Genomic DNA, 21,857 nt, shown 5'->3' on the forward strand with positions numbered 1-21,857 from the left:
GGCGGCCGAATATTTACGGCCGACAATCGGTACGTGTGTACGGGGCTTTAACCCCTTTCCTGTCAGTGTCATTAGTACAGTAACACAGCATCATTTTTAGGACTGTTCACTGTAATAATGTCACTGGTCCCCAAAAAAGTGTCAGAAGTGTCAGTTAGGTGTCCGATTTATCCACCACAATGTCGCAGTCCCACTATAAGTCACTGATCGCCTCCATTACTAGTATAAAAAATAAAAAGAAATTCCATAAAAATATCCGATCGTTTGTAGATGCTATAACTTTACATTTTTTTATTGGATGTGTTTTATAGCAGAAACTATAATTTTTTCAAAATTGTTGCCCTTTTTTTGTTTATAGAGCAAAAAATAAAAACCGCAGAGATGATAAAATAATACCAAAAGAAAGCTCTGTTTGTGGGAAATAAACAACAAATTTTATTTGGGTACAGTGTCGCACGACCGCGCAAATTTTGGATACAGCCGAGAAGAGCATTGTGTGTACCATTGGCATAATTTTCCTTTAAACTCCTGTACTAGAGAAGCATTTGGAAGTTACAAGAAATTCCCCTTTTAGACAGTAATCCCTAACACAGGTGTCTCTGTTAGAAGATATCCTCTTACCTCCTGTTCTGGGGACAGCTCTAAAGATTTCCTCTCACTTTCTAGGTGACAATGATCACCCATACAGAGGGGTCAATCAGCCCAATGGGGACATCACCGATTGAACTTTCCCAAAATATTTATAGTCAAGGCATGCCTTGAATGATAACTGATACAGTTAGCAATGTGTATTTATATTAACTCCCACCTGAACTGTTACTGTGAAATATATGCAGAACTGTATAATAGTTGTCACTTTTCAAAAATCTAGCAACAAAAGAAATGACTTCATGATAATTCCTACAAATTGTGTTCTTCTTTCTAGAACCTGCAAAGACAGACAGCGTTACACGGCTTTTCCAGATACTGCAAGATCTTGAAGCTGCCCATGATTCTTTCTTATCTGACTCTCCAAGTATAGCAGATCAAGAGAAGAAATACCTGTTGGAATTGTAAATAGCATCTCTGTAAAAATGTAAGGAGGAACTGCAGTGGTGATGGCAGAGGTGATGGCATTTTTTTCATGGCTGGTCAAAAGGTGTAACCGAGAGAAAGGGAACAGTTGAATCTCCCTGCTCCGAGCCTATCTCTGTTCAGATCTGGGATGACTCAGGGTATTGCCAGCATGATAATGTTTGCCAAGTAAGCTAAACTAAGAACATTAATTATGTTTGACTCAATCTATCCCAACAGCATACAAGCAGTTGTATAGAATGTTTATTCAGATAAGTCCTGGATGCATCACTTAGACTGCTCAAGGTATAATGACGTTAGGCCCATTATACAAGTCCTTTGGCTGCTGCCCATGCAGGCTTGCCCAGCGCACTTATGACTACAATTCTTTCAAGCACTACAGAAACATGCAGGATCAGAAGCCGACGGTGCTGCATGTCTTAAGGATGCAAAATGGCAATCCGGAGAAAATTTCTAATCTGATCAATTATCCCGCTGTTGGCTGGTGGGCAATTGCCTTCCCTATAGATATGATCATTGCCTGGTCGAGTTGGAAGCCAGAGTGGGCAACTATGATCTTCTGCTTCCTCCACATTCACAGTGGTGATGCTACTCTATACTATGGCAGGCTCAGAACAGAATCAGTAGAATGTAGTGGGGATTAGAGACCAACATTTTTTAGTATATGATATTATCTAGCTTTTTCATCTTTGATAGTGAGCCAATAAAACTAGACAAGTAGTCACAAGACAGTTTATTACTGGTCCCAATCTGCTTGGAATGGAAAAGGGCAGAATTTTCCTTTCTGGCTAAAATGTGTTAGCCCTCCACTGAGGTATTTATATGGATTTAAGTAACCCATAGCATCCATATTTCCCTGATATCAAAGCACTCATCTAAGGCAGGCCATAGATGGTGCGATTTTCTTAAAGAAAATCGCTCAATTCCCTTTAAACACAGTCAGTGTTGATGAAGGGTAATCCCTCCTGTGGAGCTATTGTGTTCTCCCGGCAGGGGGCGCGGGGAGCTGTCCCTGCTGGGAGAACACACTGATTATTGCTATCAGCTGTAGCCGCTGGCAATAATCACATGCCGAAAATCAGACATGCTGGTTGTACCCAAGTCAAACGACGGATCAATTTGGTACATTCAGCCTGCCCATAGATGGTTCAAATCTGGGCCAGTTCGGCAGGGAGTTACGAACCATCTATGGCCAGCTTATTCAGATAGGTTGTAATGGCTATCACCACATCAGTAACGTTTTTTTAATTGCTTTCTTGAATAAATAGAGGGCAATGTTTAGTGTACCTGTGCTACAGATGTATTATTACCAAACAGCACCTTATGCTGCCACATGTATGGTGACATGAAAGTAATAACATATTTAACCAAAAACATATTTAAGCAGATGGTAATTTTTATTTATAAATCAGATTCAAATTCAAAGTAAAAGAATATGTAATTCTACTTTTTTAGGGTTCTATGTGTTTTTTTATTATGTAAAATCTTTCACTATGAGATAACAAAAAACTGCTCTCTTGTTCAGAAGAATGTGGTTTCCATTTTACATCTAATGTTTCTGAAAATAAAAAAATTAATGAAAACATTCTGAGCAGAATCATGTACAGGTTTCACTTATATTTAACATGAATATAAGAACTTTATGTTTTGTACATTATTTTATCCATACCATAAATAAAAGTAAATATAAACAGTGTTTCCCGGTGTCAGTGGTATTCCACATATATTTACTGTAGCTGAATGTTGGGAGTGCTCAGTGTTTGGCATTACATACGTTATGTATTACATTCGATCTGGATATTAGTATTCTGACAGCGAGGAGCTTTCCCTGCCATCAGAATATAGCCAGAATCAGTGATCATTTAGAAAAAAACCTGATAGGCTTGTTGTACGAAACATCAGTGGTGCTGGCTATAGCGGCACTGATCATTTGGGAAAAACCTGATTGTCAATAAATTGACTTGTGCACAATGAGCCTGCCTGTACATGGATGGAAATTCAGCCAGTTCAGCTGGGTCTTTTGATCCATGTATGGCTGGCTTTTCTGTGTAGAATGACTTTTTAAGGGAAAAATGCAGAATATGCATACTTAAAGCGGAGTTCCAGCCATTTACTCACCTGTCCAACGGTCCAGCGATGCGGCCGCCGGAAGCCTCGATCCTCTCCCTCGGCGCCGGCATCACTGCTGTGGGCCCCCGGCTGTTACAGTTTGCGGCTTCACAGCCGGGTACCCACTGCGCATGCGCGAGTCGCGCTGCGCGCCGTGATTGGCCGGCAATCTTCTGGGACCTCTGAGGTGTCCCAGAAGATTGCAGGGAGGGAGGGGGAGAGGAGAACTTCCGCTCAGGGCGCCGCGGCGCTCCGAGCGGAAGTGGGAGCGGGTACCTGTCAAAACTAGGTACCCGCTCCCCCCCCCCCCCAAAAATGACATGCCAAATGTGGCATGTCGGGGGGTCAGGACTCCCTAAAGCGGAAGTTCCACTTTTGGGTGGAACTCCGCTTTAAAGTGACACTGTCATTATATAATATAGGCTGTTAACAAGTATAAGAGTACATTTACTTATAGGTGCTTACACTTGCCTGCAACAGCTTTCATTGCCTCTTCTATGCCCGAAAGCCAAAGGGTTAATCTGACCATGGATATTAGTAAATTCCTCCATTTCCGCTTAAGAGCCGGTTCACACTACTCCGACTTGTCAGGCGACAAGTAGCTCCCAATGCTGTGCAATGGAACTGTTCTAATTAGAGCGATTCAAGTAGCTCCGACTTAGAAAAAGGTTTCTGCACTATTTTTTGGCGAAGTCGGAGCGACTTGGATTGACTTCTATTATGAGAAGTCGTGTGCAAGCCGCGATGAAGTTGCACTTCACGGGCGACTGAGTCAGATTAGTGTGAACCGGCTCTTACAGTGTGGATGAACAGCCTCTGTTGTATCTTTCTTTTTTTTTAACTCTCTTAATTGAAGTACGAGTACAGTTTACAAACAAAAAATTATGTTCAGTATCTGTTACATACTTATTACTAATACTTATTACTAATATATATATATATATATATATATATATATATATATATATATACTTATTATATACTGCGACGGTCAGCCCCGGCCAGGCAAAGTGACGTACCAGTACATCACTAGCCTGTGAGCCAATAGGGGGCGGGCGCGCTCCCGCTCGTACTCTACAAGTCCGCGCGTGTGACCGGCAGACCCAATGTCCGCCGGTCACTCGCGATCGTCCGCTGTGAAGGGAGAAAGGCAGGCGGCTAATGTAAACAAAGCCGCCTGTCATTCTTCCCTGTGTAACAGCAGAGATCTAACGGTCCTGCTATGTAGGACTGTAGATCTCTGCTGTTACATGTAAAGCCACATCCCTGCACGTAAAGCCACATCCCTGCACAGTTAGAAATACGCCCCTAGGGACACACTTAACCCCTCCTTCTCCAATAAAGTTAACCTTTTCTCTGCCAGTGTAATTTTTACAGTAACAGTGCATATGTATAGCACTGATTACTGTAGTAATGTCACTGGTACCCCCGAAAGTGTCAAAAAGGTCAGTCAGGGTCCGATCTGTCCGTCGCAGTCACGCAAAAAAAAAATAGCAGATCGCCGCCATTACTTGTTAAAAAAAAAAAAAACAATAAAAATGACAAAAATCTTTCCCTTAGTTAGTAAACGTAATAACTTTTGCACAAACCAATCAAAATACGCTTATTGTGATTTTTTTTTTACCAAACATATGTAGCAGAAAACAAATTGGCCAAAAATGTTAAAAAAAAATTTAGATTTTTACATTTTTTTTGGGGAATTTCATATTAAAAAAAATGTGAAAAATATTGTTATTTTTGCATAATTGTCGCTCTTTTTTTGTTTATAGCGCATGATCAAAAAAAAAAAAAAAAAAAAAAAAAAAAAAAAAAAATCGCACAGGTGATCAAATACCAACCAAAAGAAAGCTCTGTTTGTGGGAAAAAAAGGACGTCAAATTAGTTTAGGTACAGCGTCGCACAACCGAGCAATTGTCCGTTAAAGTCACGCAGTGCCGAATCGCAAAATAGGGCCTGGTCAGGAAGGGGGTAAAATCTTCCGGGGCTTAAGTGGTTAATGACCAGACCCTATTTTGCCATTCGGCACTGCGTTACTTTGACAATTGCGCGGTCGTGCGACGCTGTACCTAAATAAAATTTATGTCCTTTTTTCCCACAAATAGAGCTTTATTTTGGTGGTATTTGATCACCTGTGTGATTTTTATTTTTTATGCTATAAACAAAAAAAAGAGCGACAATTTTGAAAAAAAAAAAATATCGCAATAAGCTTATTTTGATTGGTCTGCGCAAAAGTTGTTGCGTCTACTAACTACGGGAAAGATTTGTCATTTTTATTGTTTTTGTTACTAGTAATGGCAGCGATCTGCTATTTTTTGCGGGATTGCGACATTGCGGTGGACAGATCGGACCCCTGACTGACACTTTTGGGGGTACCAGTGACATTACTACAGTAATCAGTGCTAAAAATATGCACTGTCACTGTAATAATGCCATTGGCAGGGATGGGGTTAATACTACTGGCAATCAAGGGGTTAAATGTAAGCCTAGGGGATTCTAACTATGGGGGGGGGGGGGGGTGGGCTGATCACAGAGACATGCGATCCTATATAGCAGGATCACCTGACCTCTGTGATCATTGCAGGGAGAAGGACGGACAGCTGTGTTCACATCCGCCGTCCGTCCTTCTCTGTCAGCGGGGGAAGATCGCCAGGGTCAGGCGGCAAACGGAGCCGCCTGACACACGCACTGGATGCCAGCGTGCCTCCCTGCCCTCTTTAACCACTTGCCGACTGCCGCATGACTATTTACTGTGGCGGTCAGCCGCTCCTGAGCAAACCGACGTAGGGCTACCTCGCTCGCCCAGTAGGCGAATCGCAAAATAGGCCCTGGTCTTTGAGCAGCCAAATCCTCCGGGGCTTAAGTGGTTAACCACTTGCCCCTTATACCCCTATCCTAAACAGACTAATTTTCAGCTTTCAGTGCTCTCACACTTTGAATGACACTTAGTCATACAACACTTGTACTCATATGACATTTTTGTCCTTATTTTTCACACAAATAGTGCTTTCTTTTGGTGGTATTTAATCACGACCGGGTTTTTTTTATATTTTTGTGCTGATGAGTAATGTAGTGGCACTGATGGCCATGTGATGGGCATTGAGTGAGCACTGATGGCACTGTATAAGAACTGCAGAAATTGTGACAGCTCTCGCTGCTGCAGTGTTTCTCTCTCCTCATAACGATACAGTGTGTAAGGAGGGAGAAACCCTGCAGCAACATGAGCCGATCTCGCCATGATGCCAGTTTGTTGACAAGTGATTGCTCCGTCATTGGACAGAGCGATCATGTGGTAAAGGGCCACTGTTATAGGCCCTTTAACCTGATCCTTGATGTATTGGGTCCTGAGGACCCAGCCATCATGGACACTTCCGACTGCACACCCCAGGAGACGTCAAAAGATGCCCTCCCAGAACTTGCTGTCCGTGCTGTAGCTGTCATTCTGCTAGAGTGCGGCAGGCAAGTAGTTAAATTAGTGGGGTGGGGGGAAAAGAATAAACATTCAAGGTAATGAAACTGAAATTAACAGAGGGCAAAGGCAGTTTTCCATATAAAAAAAAACTGCCGCAGATCCTGTCAGGTGTGACCTATAAGTAGACAGCTCATATCCCTCTCTATGCCCATGCAGTCATTACACTACATGAGCAGAGCCTGAAAGGTTTATCAGCCCTCCTCCTTCCCGCTCTAAGCGGAGTGAGGGATGGAAGGTGGGGATGGGCAGATAGCTCAGAGCATGCAGCTTCAGCTGTCATATTCTCTGTGGTGCCTGCCAAAACAGAGAACCGGTTGCTCCCAATTAACAAAGTGGCCTGCACCGATTTTGTTTATTACAACACATAAAAAATAAACACACACACACACAGAACAAATAAAAACTAAAGTAGGGTTACGGCACCCTGTGTACTTTTGAATTTGGTGCAATTTTGAATGACTTTGCCTGCACAGCCACATCATTCACAGAATCTGTGAATAAACAACGGAGTTCCATCTGCTACTGCAGAAGATTTCACTGGACTTCAAGTGTGGCAACATCACTGCATTTGTAGTCCATGGATACTTTTAGACCCGTAATCAGTGGCGGCTGCTGCTCCATGGGCCGGAGGGGGGGGGGGGCGGCAGACGGACCGCACCATACCACCCCCCTGGACCACACCAGGGCGCACACTATACCCAACCCCCCAGGTCGCCGGCTCACTCACCCTGCCTGGACATGTTGAGGGAGGGCAGGCAGCAGCAAACCGCGGCGGCTTCGGCTTCTTCCCCCTCAGTCTTCTGCGTCTCCTCCCTCCTCCTCCATGGCCAATGGCATGGCTTCTCCTTTCGGCCAATCGGGTCTCAGGACCCGCTCCCTAAATGGCCAGGAGGAGGATCTGTGTGACAATAGTGAATATTCTACCTTTTTTTTCTAGCCTATTAGAGTCTCTGGCTCTAATCACATGCCAAAAAAAAAAAAAAAGCCCCATTGAACTCCATAGGTCCGGCACCCTGCATGTAGATTAGGGGGCCGGTCGCATGGATAGAGGGGGTGGCGCCACTGCGGGCCGTAATCAAAGAGTCTACAGGAGCCTGAGCATTGTATTGGTGATCCATTAATTGCGGTTGCAACACCTTGCGGGTTCACTTTTTTGCAATTATTTTTTTTTGCATAAGGTGGAATTGGCCTTTAAAAAATGTACCGTAATTTTTTTTTTGTTACACACACTAATTTATGAATAAAACTCTACAATAGTAGCTTTTGTTTGTACGTAACAGCTTGGGTCTTGCATCCAAACTAATAGCTTAATCCTGCAGAACACAATAGGAGAATGCAATCCCCCTCCCCTTCCCACAGCACGGTGCCCAAAGTGGATGCCTCTGCCAGGCCTAAGTGCCAAAATGCATGAGAAGAATGTATAAGCAGACACATCACATGCTGACACCACCAGCCAGCTACAGTCACCTAAAGATTTTACCCTGGCAATTGTCAGATTGTGCCTACGTTTCTGAAAAATTCTCTTATCCATGGATAACATTACTTCCTGCCCTGGCTGGAGTTTATCAATAAATCGGATGAACACATACTGAGATACATCATTAAATAGAAGCAACTTTTGTGTACAATTATCTTTATGGGTCTCTGACCTTACCTGTAATAAAAAGAGAAGCAGTTGCTGTACTACATTACCAAGCCGGAATTACAGCATTAAACATTACGAGCAAACATACAAATAGAATAAAGGCAGCTATACATGGCCCAAATCTGGATTCTAGGATCAGGAACATGTTTTACAATTGAAAAATTGCAATACAATACCAAAAAGGAAAAAAGGCTAAAGATCAGTATAGAAACAGAAAATAAATATGTTGCTTTTTGTAGTGTTTTGGTGTATAAGATTTGTCATTCCGTTTAAACAGTCCTGAGATCTATATAGCCATGTCAGATAGAATACAACAGAAAGGTCAGTGGTGTGACTTTTCTTTACTGCAGGTAAACAAAGCTTAGGAACTGGACAGTGTAAGAGCAGCAGAAGACGAATGTGGTCTTTAAACTTACCCTATAGCAACCCCCTGAGGCTAAAGAGATAACTGCACACAGTTTATTCTACACCTGATGCTAGAGAGAGACAGGAACATAAGGCAAGAACAGGTTTGGTGTTGGTTTGTACATCTGCTGCAGGCATCGAGAAAGCTAGGCTGTCCTTGTATTTGCCATTTAAACCTTAGAATGTAAATATTGTTGTTACCCTGCCCTCATATTCTGGAGTCTTCCAATAGGGAAGCCAGCAAATGCTACCATTACTGCTTAGGTCAAGTGGTCAAAATCAAATAATTACAAAGATAAAAAAAAAAAAAAGACGCTACTAAAATTAAAATCATGTAAAACTTTACTGCCATAACTTAACTAAATAAATTGTGTAAGGCCAAAACAATTATACTTTGAAATGGTTTTAAGTTAGAAAGAGAAAAATGCATAAGACAATTCATTACCATAAAGAAGTAAACAGTTGCTTGGCACCTGGGCCAGGGGTGTAAGAGCTTGAACGTTTAGATTTGGTGCCATTTATTTTTCTACAGAACTAATCTTGAATATGAGAAAAAAAAAAAAAAAGAAAATATTGCATAACTTATGAACCCATATACCATATAGTATAAATCACTTTAGTTTGTTACATCATGATTCCATATGAATAAAAATAATTGTTACAGGATAAAACCATAACAGAGAGCGCATCTTATAGGTCCATGAATTTCCAAGTGACAGTAAGTTCATCATATTCCTTGAGCTCCTAGATTTGGTGATCAGGAAAAAACAAAACAAACACACATACACAGATGTTGACACGGTCACTTGAGCAAGTAAAGGTCATTCTGCCTTTGTGCTGGAATGACTGTAGTAATTTTACACAAAAGGACATTTTTTTTAGTTCAGGCTGTATTCAGAGTGAGTGCAATTAATCCTCCTGGAGGAGTTCCTCTATCTCTTTGTCCCAGTTCTCATCCTTCATTTTGTCAGAGCCAGAGACTACTTCGTATTCTTGAACCACTTGTTGTAATTCCTGGATCCAGTCTTCAGACTCCTCTGAAATTCATAAACCAAAAATTAAACAATTAATTCTAAATGATAGGAAATAAACCAAAATAAACCCTGCAAAGGTAGTTGTAAAATGAAGTATAATTAAATCGCAAAACAGATTGCCAGGTCTACTTAAACCAGTATAGCAACTTTATCATTGCCGCTATATTTAGTCACATCCCAACAGACCAAACCAATATCACCTACTGAAAAAAAATGGGATTTTTGACTCACCATAAAATCCATTTCTCTGATGTTCATTGACGGACACAGCTCCTGATATTCTTAACCATTGAGTTTATACTCTCCCCCCCCCCCCCCCCCCGCTACATGGGTAGGACACTAGGCAGAAAAAAAGTCTGGCTACGCCTACGGGCAGTCCAGGGGGTATACTCTCTCTCTCTGCTATAGGTACTCAGTTTTGTTGCAAGCAGTGTCAGAGAAAATACAACTCCACAGAGAGGTGGGTGCTGTGTCCGTCAATGAACATCAGAGAAATTGATTTTATGGTAAGTCAAAAATCCCATTTTCCCCTTTCGTTCACTGACGGACTCCTGATATTCTTAACCATCGGGACGTCCGAAAGCTGTGTTAAACATGAGGGGTTGGAAAAGAAAAAAATCCTCAAGGCTAAAAACAGTAGCTACACATGTCCATTTACAAATGTCCATTTAAATGCATGTGCTTCCATTGTTGGAGACTCAAAGAATTTAGAGTTATGACCACAGAAAATGGGGTGCCTTGTCGGGGCTCTGTGGCTTACACATGTATTTGCAGATGTTTGCAACTAAAACACCATTTTTAATGTACAATTTTAGACAGGTCAATCTGGCTGGTCGCAGACTGGTCGGTAAAGGAGAGCTTGGAATCTTTTTTGTGTCTTGCCCTACCAATGCTCCTTACTGCAGAGACCAGTTACAGGTGTGGGCAGTAACCATTTGTTGGCGCTAAAAACAGTAGCCAACCAGGCAACAGGGGCTCAACCAAAACAACTGGAACCCACCTTAAAAAAAAAAACAAAAAAAAAACAAAAAAAAAAAACAATACACCCTCAAAAGAGGACCAAGTCCTCTAAACAGCAGCCTGCAAAACGTTGCGTCCAAAAGGGGCATTCACAGATGCCAACACATCCACTTTATAGAACTTTGTGAAAGTGTGCACTGATGACCAGGTGGCCACCTTGCAAAGCTGCATCACTGACGCCTGATGACAAAAGGCCCAGAAGGAACTGAGCGCCCAAGTAGAGTGCGCTTGATAGGGAAAAAAGGAACCTGACCCCTGATAAAATAGGCCTGAATCACCGTCTGTCTGATCCATTGAGGAATGGTCGCAGAGGAAGTGGAAAACCCTGTCCAAGACCCATCCGTAAGCACAAATAGTGAGTCTGACTTCCTAGAGGACTCCATAGTTGCAGGTACACCCTAATTGCCCGAAACCAAATCCAATATGCAAGGCAATTTCCTTAGGATGTTTTGGCCTGGGACACAGGGAAGGCAACACAATGTCTTCATTCAAATGGAAATCAGAGGCAACCTTTGGAAGGAATGACGGACAGGAGCGAAGAACCACCTTATTTCTGTGAACCACCAAGTAAGGTAAACGACAGGATAACGCCGCCAGTCAACACATGGTCTTCATTCACACCTTGTAAGACAGCGTAAACAAGGGAATCTCAAAAGGTAAACTTCTGGGAGGACCGAAAGCACCGAAATTGAGGTTCCAAGGCAGCAACCGCACTGGAGGAACCAAATGGCGAACACCCTGAAGAAAGGTATGCACCAGGGAGTGTGTGGCCAAGGGTTGTTGAAAGAAGACCGCCAAAGCCGACACCTGGCCTTTGATGGTACTCAAGGCCAATTTCTGTTCAACCCCCCCATGAAGGAGTGAGGATGAACCCCAAGGCACTAACACCGCACGATGTAGGTTTTCCACATACGATGGTAGATCTTCCTAGAAGTAGATTTCTTAGCTTTTAACAGCGTTGGAATCACTGATTCAGACCAACCCCTATCCTTCAGTACCTAGATTTCAACAGCCAAGCCGTCAAAGCCAGCAACTGTAAAGCAGGATGTGAGATTGGTCCTTGAAACAGCAGATCCTCCCTGAGAGGAAGCTTCCAAGGAACGTTGGCGACCAGCCACACCAGATTGGCGTACAAAGCCCCGGCGAGGCCCGTCTGAGGCAACTAAGATGACCGGAATCCCTTCTGCCTCGATTCTGCATAGAAGTCTTGGCAGAAGCTTGAGAGAAGGGAAGACGTGAATCAGACGATACTGACCCCATGGGGCCACCAGCGTGTCTGTGGCATCCGCCAGAGGATCCTGTGACCCTGTCCCGAACCTCGGCACCTTTCTGTTAAGCCAAGACACCAACAGATCCACCTCAGGGTCGCCCCACCGGAGACACAACTGATGAAAACACCACCCGAAGAAGAGACCATTTCCCTTGGTCCAATGCCTGCCGTTTTCCATTTCGGGAATGTGTACGGCGGAAAGGGCTGGAACGTTCCTTCTGTCCACCTGAAAATGCTGGCTACCTCCAGAGCCACCAGGACACTTCTTGCCCCCTTGGTGATTGACATAAGCCACAGCTGTGGCATTGTCTGATTGAGTGCACACTGGACATCCTTGGAGATGATCTGTCCAATGTTCCAGGCACAGTCTGATCGCTCAGAACTCCAGGATATCACTTGGTAGTCTGGACTTTTCCAGGGTTTAGACCCCCCAGAGCAGAATTTCTGTCGAGAACACCTCCCCACCGACAAGATGGCATCTGTGGTGACCACCATCCAATACAAGGGGAGGAAGGATTTGCCCTGCTGGAGAACAAAGCCACCGGATGTTTTTGCACTCTGGCTCAGCTGGATTTGGTTGTCCAGAGACTGCAGGGTCCCATTTGATCAGAATCTACCTTGCAGGGACCTCGTATGGAACCGTGAAAACGGGACCACCTCGAAGGTAGACACCATCAGGTCCAGCACTCGTATGCAAGTCCAGAGACCATATGCTGGACAGCAGGAGGCGAATTGCAGCCTGCAGTTTCTAGAGTTTGTCCAGAGGAAGGAGTACTAAGGCCGAGTCCAGAGTCAGACCCAGATATTTTAATAGAAGGAACCAAGGCAGACTTATGAAGATTCAGAAACCACCCGAACTTCCTCAGGGTCCATATGAAGATCTCCAGGTTTTCCACCAGTGCAGTAGGGGACTCTGCTCACAGAAGGTGGGCGTCCAAGTAGCGCAGGACCGCGATCCCTTGCTGACGTAACAATGCTAGCACCAGCGCCAACATTTTCATGAAGACCCAAAGAGCAGAGGCGAGACCAAAGGGTAACGCCACAAACTGATAATGCTTCTCTCCCTCGGCAAAGCGGAGGAAGTGCTGGTGACAGACACATATTGGAATGTGAAAGCAAGCGTCTTTGATGTCGATGAAAGCAAGAAAATCCCCATGCAAACAGACTCCATTTTGAACTTCAGCACCTGCACAAGCAGTTCAGCACCTTGAGGTCCAGGATTTAACGCACCTTGCCTTCCTTTCTGGGGACTGTAAACAGGTTTGAGTAAAACCCCTGAAAATGTCCTGAAGTTGGATCCGGGACAATCACCCCTTGAAGTAAAAGGTCTTGTACCGCCCCAAAGAGAGCCTGTAAGCGGACCGGGGACAGTCGCACCTTGGAAGGAAAGAACCTTTCCGGAGGGTAAAAACTAAACTCGATCTGGTAACTGGACTGTATGACTTTGTGAACCAACTTGTTTTGCACCGGAGAAGTGTACGGGTCCGGGAACCAGCGAAGACATCCCCCCCACCCCCAGATATGGTTAAGGGCGCACCTTCAAGTTGAAGGAGCCTTGTCCCCAGGTCTGGAGAAGCCCACCCCTGACTTGCCAGACCAAGTTCACTTGGATCCTCCAGAGGAGGCCCTGAAGGGCTTCGATCCCTTGTCAGTTGACCCTGAGGGAATGAAAAAAAAAATTCTTCTAATGAGCCAAGAAGGAGGGCACACCTCTACGACGAGGGTCCTTGCCCTTAGTAACCTGTGGAAGGAGGGTACTCTTCTCCCCTGGGGGACCTTTAATAAAGTCACCTGGGTAGCACCAAACAGGCGATCTCCATAAAAACGGGAAGATCAGTCAAGGCCATTTTAGAAGTCTGGTTCGCAGACCAGCATTTGAGCCAAAAGACACACGGAAGGACCACTGTTGAAGCAGAGCAGAGCCACAAGGGGAGCCACATCAAAAGAGGCATCACAGATAAAAAAACTGCAGCTCCTGGACCAGCTGGTCCACCAGCTCGGCAAAGGCAGGGGGGAGCTGTTCTCCCTCCAGGTCACAGTGTAAAAGCTTAGCCCAGTCGGTCAGAGTCTGCGACACCAGGGCAATGGTGAATATCAGCCTCAGTCCTGAACCAGCCAGGGTGTACATATTGTGGGCCGCAGCCTCCACCTCCCTGTCAGCTGGGTCCTTAAAGGCCGGGGGACTCTTCAACCGGAATCATGGTTGCCTTGTTTAATCTGAAAACTGGAGGGTCCACCACCGGTGGAAGAGTCCACTTCTTAAGAAGCCTTGCAAAGTGCTTAGGGACCCCAAGGAGACGCTTTGGTCAGCCCCACTCTGTAGTGACAATTCTGTCAAAATCGGAGGGGAAAGATTACACCTTTGCCACTCTGGATGGCTTGTAAGTGCCAAAGGGAACCTGCGACATGGTCGCAGCTGCGTCCTCTATCTTTAAGGTCTCACGCACAGATACAATCAGTGCGTCCCCCAGTGCCTCTTTGTGCGCAGTTGCAGAAGTGGAGGAATCCTCCTCACCATCTGAGGATTCAGGGAGCATGGTCTCAGACCCATGCAGGGTGACCCACGTCCGTGGCGGTGTCAAGATTATACCTTGCCCTCCTGTTGGAAGCCATCTTGGACATGTCCAGACTGCTGCCTCTTATAGACTCTGATTGCATCATCACTTGCCTGATGCCTGGGCGTGGCACAGTAATGATGCTGCACACCTGCCTATATCTATCACCTGATGGTTTGCATTCCTTTCTCTTGTGTTTGTGCTCCAAGGTGCATCTCTGCTAGCAGTCTTCTGTTCTCAGTGTTCCTCCGTGTATGACCTGGCTTGGCTGATGACTCTCCTGGCTCTTGACCCTGCATCGGCAGACGTCCAAGCATCAGTAGACTACCCACTTCTGGACTCAACTCCGGCTTGTTCCTGCTCGCACTTCAATCTTGCTGTGTGTTTATTGTGGTTTTCTCCAAAAAAACTGCTTTATTTTAACTCCATCTCCATGTGGTCTGGTTTCCTGGCACCCTGACAGGCGGCCAAACCAAATTCAGGATCTGAGGGGACAGATAAGGCAGGGGATGCTTTTTTGCCAACCCCTCGCCCAAAGCCTACTCCACCCGGGACACAAAAGAATTCCAGGACCGCCGTCAGTGCGTCGATGGATGGTTGGGACCCGGAGGGCCCTGTGGCCTCAGAGAGGGGATCAGGTGGGGAGATGTCCTTTAAAAGACTCCATGAGTCACCAGGGGGATCCCACAAAAAAAGTGTAAAAACACTACGAAGGACACCCCCACCACTCTGGCAGCACGCTTCAATCAATGCTCAGCAGAGAGGGAGAGGACCTCACCAGACTCCCCATCACCCTGCAAAAGCAGGCACCGCAGCCACCAGGAGAATGTGCATTGCACATACGACGATCAGGAAAGGAAAGGATCCAGGAGCCAGCACCAGGGGATGAGGAGGGAGCTCCAACCACCAAATATCCCATGGAGGGGCCCGCGTCCACCCCAAAACCCTCCAGGAGGAGGGGTGGGGGAAGGTAACAGCTACCCACTTTACCAGGAACAGGGCGGGCATTGCTCCAGACAGAAACCTTCGACATCGAAATGGGGAGCTGTTGGCCAGGAGGAACGCTGTGGCTCGGGCTGAGAGCCGATCGTATGCGACCTCGCGAGGAATTTAACTTGCAGGCCAGCCCCTGTCCGGTGGGGCTATGCTGCAGGTGACCTAGCGCAGAGCTGAGGTCTGCGCCTGCTCACTGGCCAGACTGGGGTGACCACTTGATCTAGATTATCCAGCCCGTTTGCCATCCGGCAGTTGATAGTAGATATCACAGGAAAGAACAGGAGAAAAAAAAAAATCTATCTAAAAGAAAATTGTTTTTTGCCAGGACCAGAGATCCTAACAAGGAACTAGGTCCTTACTCCTGATTAGACAGAAAAAAAAACTGAGTACCTACAGCAGAGAGAGGAAGTATACCCCCTGGGAATGCCCCTGGGTGTACCCAGACTTTTTTTCTGCCTGGTGTCCTACTCCTGTAGGAGGCAGTATAACCCAATGGTTAAGAATATCAGGAGCTGTGTCCGTCAATGAACGATAGAGAAAAAGTAATTGTATGACCAGGGTTCCCACCCCAGCTGCTCAGTCTGATCTCTGCTAATCACCTACGGAATGGCAATTGGAATTCCATCAATAATGTAAGCAAAAAAATAATCTGCCAAATTACATCTAAAATGAATGAGTTGCCAATTTTGTGAGCCTCTGTACTTCTCCACACATCAAAATAATCACAGTAATATGTGTATATTGAGACACCTGATGTATACATGAGGTTTGTAAAATGTTCCTCCTTTCCTGTTCTGACTAGGAGCTGATGGCAGTAAATTCTGCACAATAGGAGAAAAATGTAGAGACACCATTCTAAAAGTACATAAAAATGGGTGTAGGACACTAAAACATAAATTGGGTCGCTAAAACATTTTCACTATAGATTTTAAATGCAAATATTCAAAAGAAAAGGATTGTTATTTTACCATAATGATCTTTAAGTTAAAAAAATAAATAAAAGAACAATGAAAGTTGATGGCGAAAAAAAAAAAAAAAAAAAAAGTGTATTCATTAAAGCTCTACCCAAAAGCATATTTCCCCATTCTAAAAGAAACAGACAGCATACAATGCCTCATTTGGTTTATATCTCAGCATATTTTTAAATACATTTAAACGTGCACTTAAAGGGTTATTTAAACCCATTAACAAAAATAGAATGTATTCAGCTTAAAAGTCCTTAGGGTCCTTTCACATGGGCTTTGCACCCGGCCACCTCGGTCTTGCTCAGCGGGGATCGATCCGCCGATCCCTGCTGAGCAAGCGGATGACAGCTCCGTCTCCACTCTCTGTGCAGAGATGGACCTGTCAGATCCCCGCTCTCCTCTATGGGAGATTGGATTAAAATGAACCGCCTGTCCATTTTCATCCGATCCTATCCGATTCTCCAGACGGATGGAGAATAGGGTTACCATCCATCTGGATTTCACGGAGAGGATCAGATAGCAGCGGGTGTCAGCGGACATGTCACCGCTGACATCCGCTTCTCCATAGGGGGTGCATGGAGCATCCGATCAGAACCGCCTGAAAAACTGATAGACGGATCTGATCAGAAAGCCCGTGTGAAAGGACCCTTAGATGTGGTGGCTGCATTCGATTTTTAATTTTTTTTTCCAGGCCAAGAACATTTTATGCAAGTACAGAAAAATGCCTGTTGATCCTACCAGAATTCCAGTGTCTGTGCTTTTCTGGACAATGAACTAAAATCCCAAACAAGGTTATCAGCTCTTACCAATTCTCTTCCCTGAACTAATAAACACCTCCACCTATGTTAACCACTTGGCTGCTAAAGGACCAGGGGTTTTTTTGCGATTTTTTACTGCGTGACTTTAACGGACAATTGCGCGGTCGTGCGACACTGTACCTAAACGAATTTGACGTCCTTTTTTTCCCACAAACAGAGCTTTCTTTTGGTGGTATTTGATCACCTGTGCGATTTTTTGATCACGCGCTATAAACAAAAAAAAGCGTAAATTTTGCAAAAATAACAATATTTTTCACATTTTTTTATATGAAATTCCCCAAAAAAAAAAAGTAAAAATCAAAATTTTTTAACATTTTTCGGCCAATTTGTTTTATGCTACCTATGTTTGGTAAAAAAAAAAAAAAAAAAAAAAAAAAAAAAAAAAAAAAAAAAAAAAAAAAAAAAAAATCGCAAAAAGCGTATTTTGATTGGTTTGCGCAAAAGTTATCGCGTTTACTAACAAAGGGAAAGATTTTTGTCATTTTTGGTGTTTTTTTTTTTTTAACGCATAATGGCGGCGATCTGCGATTTTTTTTTCGGTACTGCGACACTGCGGCGGACAGATCGGACCCTTGACTGACATTTTTGACACTTTTGGGGGTACCAGTGACATTACTGCAGTAATCAGTGCTATACATATGCACTGTTACTGCAAAAATGACACTGGCAGGGAAGGGGTTAACTTTATTGGACAGGGAGGGGTTAAGTGTGTCCTAGGGGCGTGTTTCTAACTGTGTAGGGACATTCCTATTGGTGTAAAAGCAAAGATCAACCGTTCTACATAGTAGAACGGTCAGATCTTCACTTTTACACAGGGAGAACTGACAGGCAGCTTGTTTACACAAGCCGCTGTCTTTCTCCCTTCACAGGAGCGATCGCAGTGTGACTGGCGGACATCGAGTCCGCCGGTCACACGCACTGACTTGTCTGTGAACGAGCCTCGGCGGGCGCGCGCCCGCCCGCGATAGGCTCGCAAGTTAGTGACAGGCGAGTGACGTACTGATACGTCACTCTGCCTGGCCGGGGCTGACCGCCGCAGTATATAGTCGTGCGGCTGTCGGCAACCGGTTAAAGAGATTAGGAGACCAGCCTAGTGGGATAACACTGCTCCTGCAAAGATTCAGGAGAATACAGGTGAATGAGTGTTGTCACTCTAGGACCAGAAGTGTGTCTCCATGATTATCAGGTGAAAATAAACAAACATACATTTAAAAAAAGCCTGAAAAAAAAAAAAAAAAAAACACAAAAAGGAAGCCACAATAAGGACTGGTAAGCTGTAATATATTACACTTTAAATAGATGGCACCATTATGACTGTACTTTAGCTGTAAAACTTTGTTTATAGCCAGCTTAAAGCAGCACTACACTGCATCTGAGCGCTACAAACCAAAAAAATGGATTTTTGTAAGAACTTACCGTAAAATCCTTTTCTCTTAAGCTCATTGACAGACGTAGTCTTCTTGATTCTCAAGAGCTGGGTTATGTTGTCTCCGCAGGAGTAGGACTAGGCAGAATGACAAAACGTTCTGGCTCCACCCTAGGGGGCAGTCCCTGAGGGTATATCCTCCCTCTCTCTGCTACAGGGAATCAGTTCTGTTTAAAGCAGTACAGAGAAATTAACCCAACCCAACTCAATGATAGAGGGGCGGGTACTACGTCTGTCAATGAGCTTAAGAGAAAAGGATTTTACGGTAAGTTCTTACAAAAATCCATTTTTCTCTATCGCTCATTGACAGACGTAGTCTTCTTGATTCTCAAGAGCTGGGACATCCAGAAGCAGTGCCACAAATGAGGGGTGGGATTGACAAAATCAAATCCAATCTAGAAGGCCCAACCGGTGCCAAACTAGAAGTTTTAAAGGCTCATTATAAACAAGAATGAGGCTAAAGAAAAAATTTTCCAACGGAAAAAAACCCTCGAGGTAGACCACTGGTCTCCTCAAATTGCGGCCTGCAAAACCTTGCGGCCAAATGAGGCATCAGACGATGCCATTACATCAACTTTATAATGTTTAGAGAAGGTATGCACCGACGACCAGGTAGCCGCCTTGCACACCTGGACCACTGACGCCTGATGGCGAAAGGCCCATGACGCACTAAGTGCCCGAGTGGAGTGCGCCTTAACAGGGAACGGGGGCTCCCGACCCTTAATAGAATAAGCCTGCACTACCGTCTGTCTGATCCATCTGGAAATGGTCGCGGCAGATGCAGGCAACCCCTTTTTGGGTCCATCTGGGATCACAAAAAGTGAATCCGTCTTGCGAAACGAGTCTGTCGTTTTCAAGTATACCCTGATCGCCCGGACCACATCCAAGGAGTGCAAAGCAAATTCCCGAGGATGACTGGGCTTAGGACACAGGGAAGGTAATACAATTTCTTCATTCAGATGAAATTCTGAAACCACTTTTGGTAGGAAGGATGGATTCGGACGAAGAACCACCTTATCTCTATGAACCACCAGATATGGTGAACGACAAGATAATGCGGCCAGCTCTGACACCCTGCGTGCAGAAGTAATAGCGACCAAGAAGGCCACCTTCTGGGACAACGTGGGTAGAGGAATCTCCCTAATATCTTCAAAGGGAGGTTTCTGAAGAACCGACAACACTAAATTAAGATCCCAGGGGGGTAACGGCGCGTGCACTGGCGGAGCCAGATGTCGCACCCCCTGGATGAAATTCCGCACCAAGGAATGAGTAGCCAAAGGCTTCTGAAAGAAGATGGCTAATGCTGAGACCTGACCCTTGATAGTACTCAAGGCCAGTTTCTGCTCAACCCCTTGTTGCAGAAAAGCCAATATTCGACTAATCGAATAAGACCGAGGACGGAACCCCAAAGGTTCACACCATGCAATGTAGGACTTCCATGTGCGATGATAAATCTTTCTGGAAGTCGCTTTCCTTGCTTCAACTAGAATAGGAATAACTGAAGCTGACAAACCTTTGTCCTTCAGCACCTGGGTCTCAATAGCCAGGCCGTTAAAGCCAGCGATCGTAAAGCAGGATGGAAGATCGGTCCCTGAGACAGTAGATCCTCCCTGAGAGGAAGTCTCCATGGGACGTCCGCCACCAGTCTGACCATGTCGGCGTACCAAGCTCGACGAGGCCAGTCCGGAGCTACCAGGATTACTGGTATTCCTTCCTCCTCTACCCTGCGAAGAAGTCTTGGCAGTAACGCGAGAGGAGGGAAGGCATATATTAGCTGGTATTGCCCCCACGGGGCGATCAGTGCGTCTGCGGTTTCTGCTAGAGGATCGCGGGAGCGAGCCACGAATCTCTGAACTTTCCTGTTGAATCGTGATGCCAACAGATCCACATCCGGGGTGCCCCACCGTAGGCACAACTGGTGGAAAACGTCTGGATGGAGGGACCATTCCCCCTGATCCAGGGTCTGACGGCTGAGATAATCTGCCTGCCAATTCTCCACCCCCGGAATGAACACCGCAGAGATTGCTGGAACAAATCGTTCCGCCCAGCGAAGAATGCAAGCCACTTCTTTGGCCGCTCGGACACTCTTGGTGCCCCCCTGATGATTGACATAAGCCACGGCCGTGGCATTGTCCGACTGGATCCGAACCGGGCTGCCCTGAAGCTGCTCGGTCCAGTGAATCAGACAAAGTCTGATCGCTCTCAGTTCCAATACATTTATCGGTAATCTGGATTCTTCCGGGGACCAAAGTCCCTGGGCAGATAATTGACCAAGAATTCCTCCCCATCCGGATAGACTGGCATCCGTGGTCACTATCGTCCAATATATTGGCAGAAATGACTTTCCCTGGCTGAGCATTGGAGACCGAAGCCACCAAACCAGAGACTCTCTGGTCTGTTTGCTCAATCGTATCTGATTGTCCAGGGATTCCGGATTCCGATTCCATCTGAGAAGAATCTCTTGCTGAAGAATTCGGGTATGGGACTGGGCAAATGGGACTGCTTCGAATGAAGCCACCATCAACCCCAGAACCCTCATGCACGTCCGAAGGGAAGACCAGCTGTTGGACAGTAACAACTGGACTGCTGATTGAATCTTTCGAAGTTTCCCTACCGGAAGGAAAACTCTCGTCCTGACTGTGTCTAGAATTAGACCCAGATATTCGAGCCTCTGGGTGGGAACCAGAAATGACTTTTGCTGGTTCACCAGCCACCCGAATTCCTGTAAAGAAATCATAGTAATTTCTATGTTTTGTAGCAAGGTCTGAGGAGATTCTGCATGAAGCAGAAGATCGTCTAGGTAACCTAGAATCGATATACCTCTTTGGCGCAGAAGTGCCAACATTGGGGCCAACACCTTTGTGAAGACCCGCGGAGCCGTGGCGAGACCGAAAGGTAACGCCACAAACTGATAGTGGTTCTCCTCTACGGAAAAGCGTAGAAAACGCTGATGTCCTGCGAAAATGGGAATGTGAAGATAGGCGTCCTTGATGTCTATGGACGCTAAGACATCCCCTGGATGCAGGAAGGCTGCTACCGTGCGAATGGACTCCATTCTGAATCTTCTTATG

General features: G+C 45.3%; 2 protein-coding genes across 3 annotated transcripts in view; one reads left to right on the plus strand and one right to left on the minus strand.

Annotated features, from left to right (window-relative positions):
* The window catches only part of LOC309547738 (ras GTPase-activating protein 4-like), a 227,785-nt gene extending 226,275 nt beyond the window's left edge, over positions 1-1,510 (plus strand). Inside the window, exon 21 of one of the 2 annotated variants that reach the window (XM_082247716.1) lies at positions 926-1,510. In XM_082247716.1, the coding sequence (XP_082103842.1) occupies positions 926-1,056 (131 nt within the window). In that variant the 3' untranslated portion in view covers positions 1,057-1,510. The remainder of the gene's footprint in view (positions 1-925) is intronic. The other variant, XM_082247715.1, reaches the window with a different exon arrangement.
* A 7,952-nt stretch (positions 1,511-9,462) lies between these two features.
* The window catches only part of SYAP1 (synapse associated protein 1), a 41,162-nt gene continuing 28,767 nt past the window's right edge, over positions 9,463-21,857 (minus strand). The window contains exon 9 of the mRNA XM_082247806.1: positions 9,463-9,739. Coding sequence (XP_082103932.1) covers positions 9,612-9,739 — 128 coding nt within the window. The 3' untranslated portion in view covers positions 9,463-9,611. The remainder of the gene's footprint in view (positions 9,740-21,857) is intronic.

This window comes from Pelophylax lessonae (genome assembly GCF_965119305.1).
Source record: "Pelophylax lessonae genome assembly, chromosome: 2".
NCBI classification, from domain to species: domain Eukaryota; kingdom Metazoa; phylum Chordata; class Amphibia; order Anura; family Ranidae; genus Pelophylax; species Pelophylax lessonae.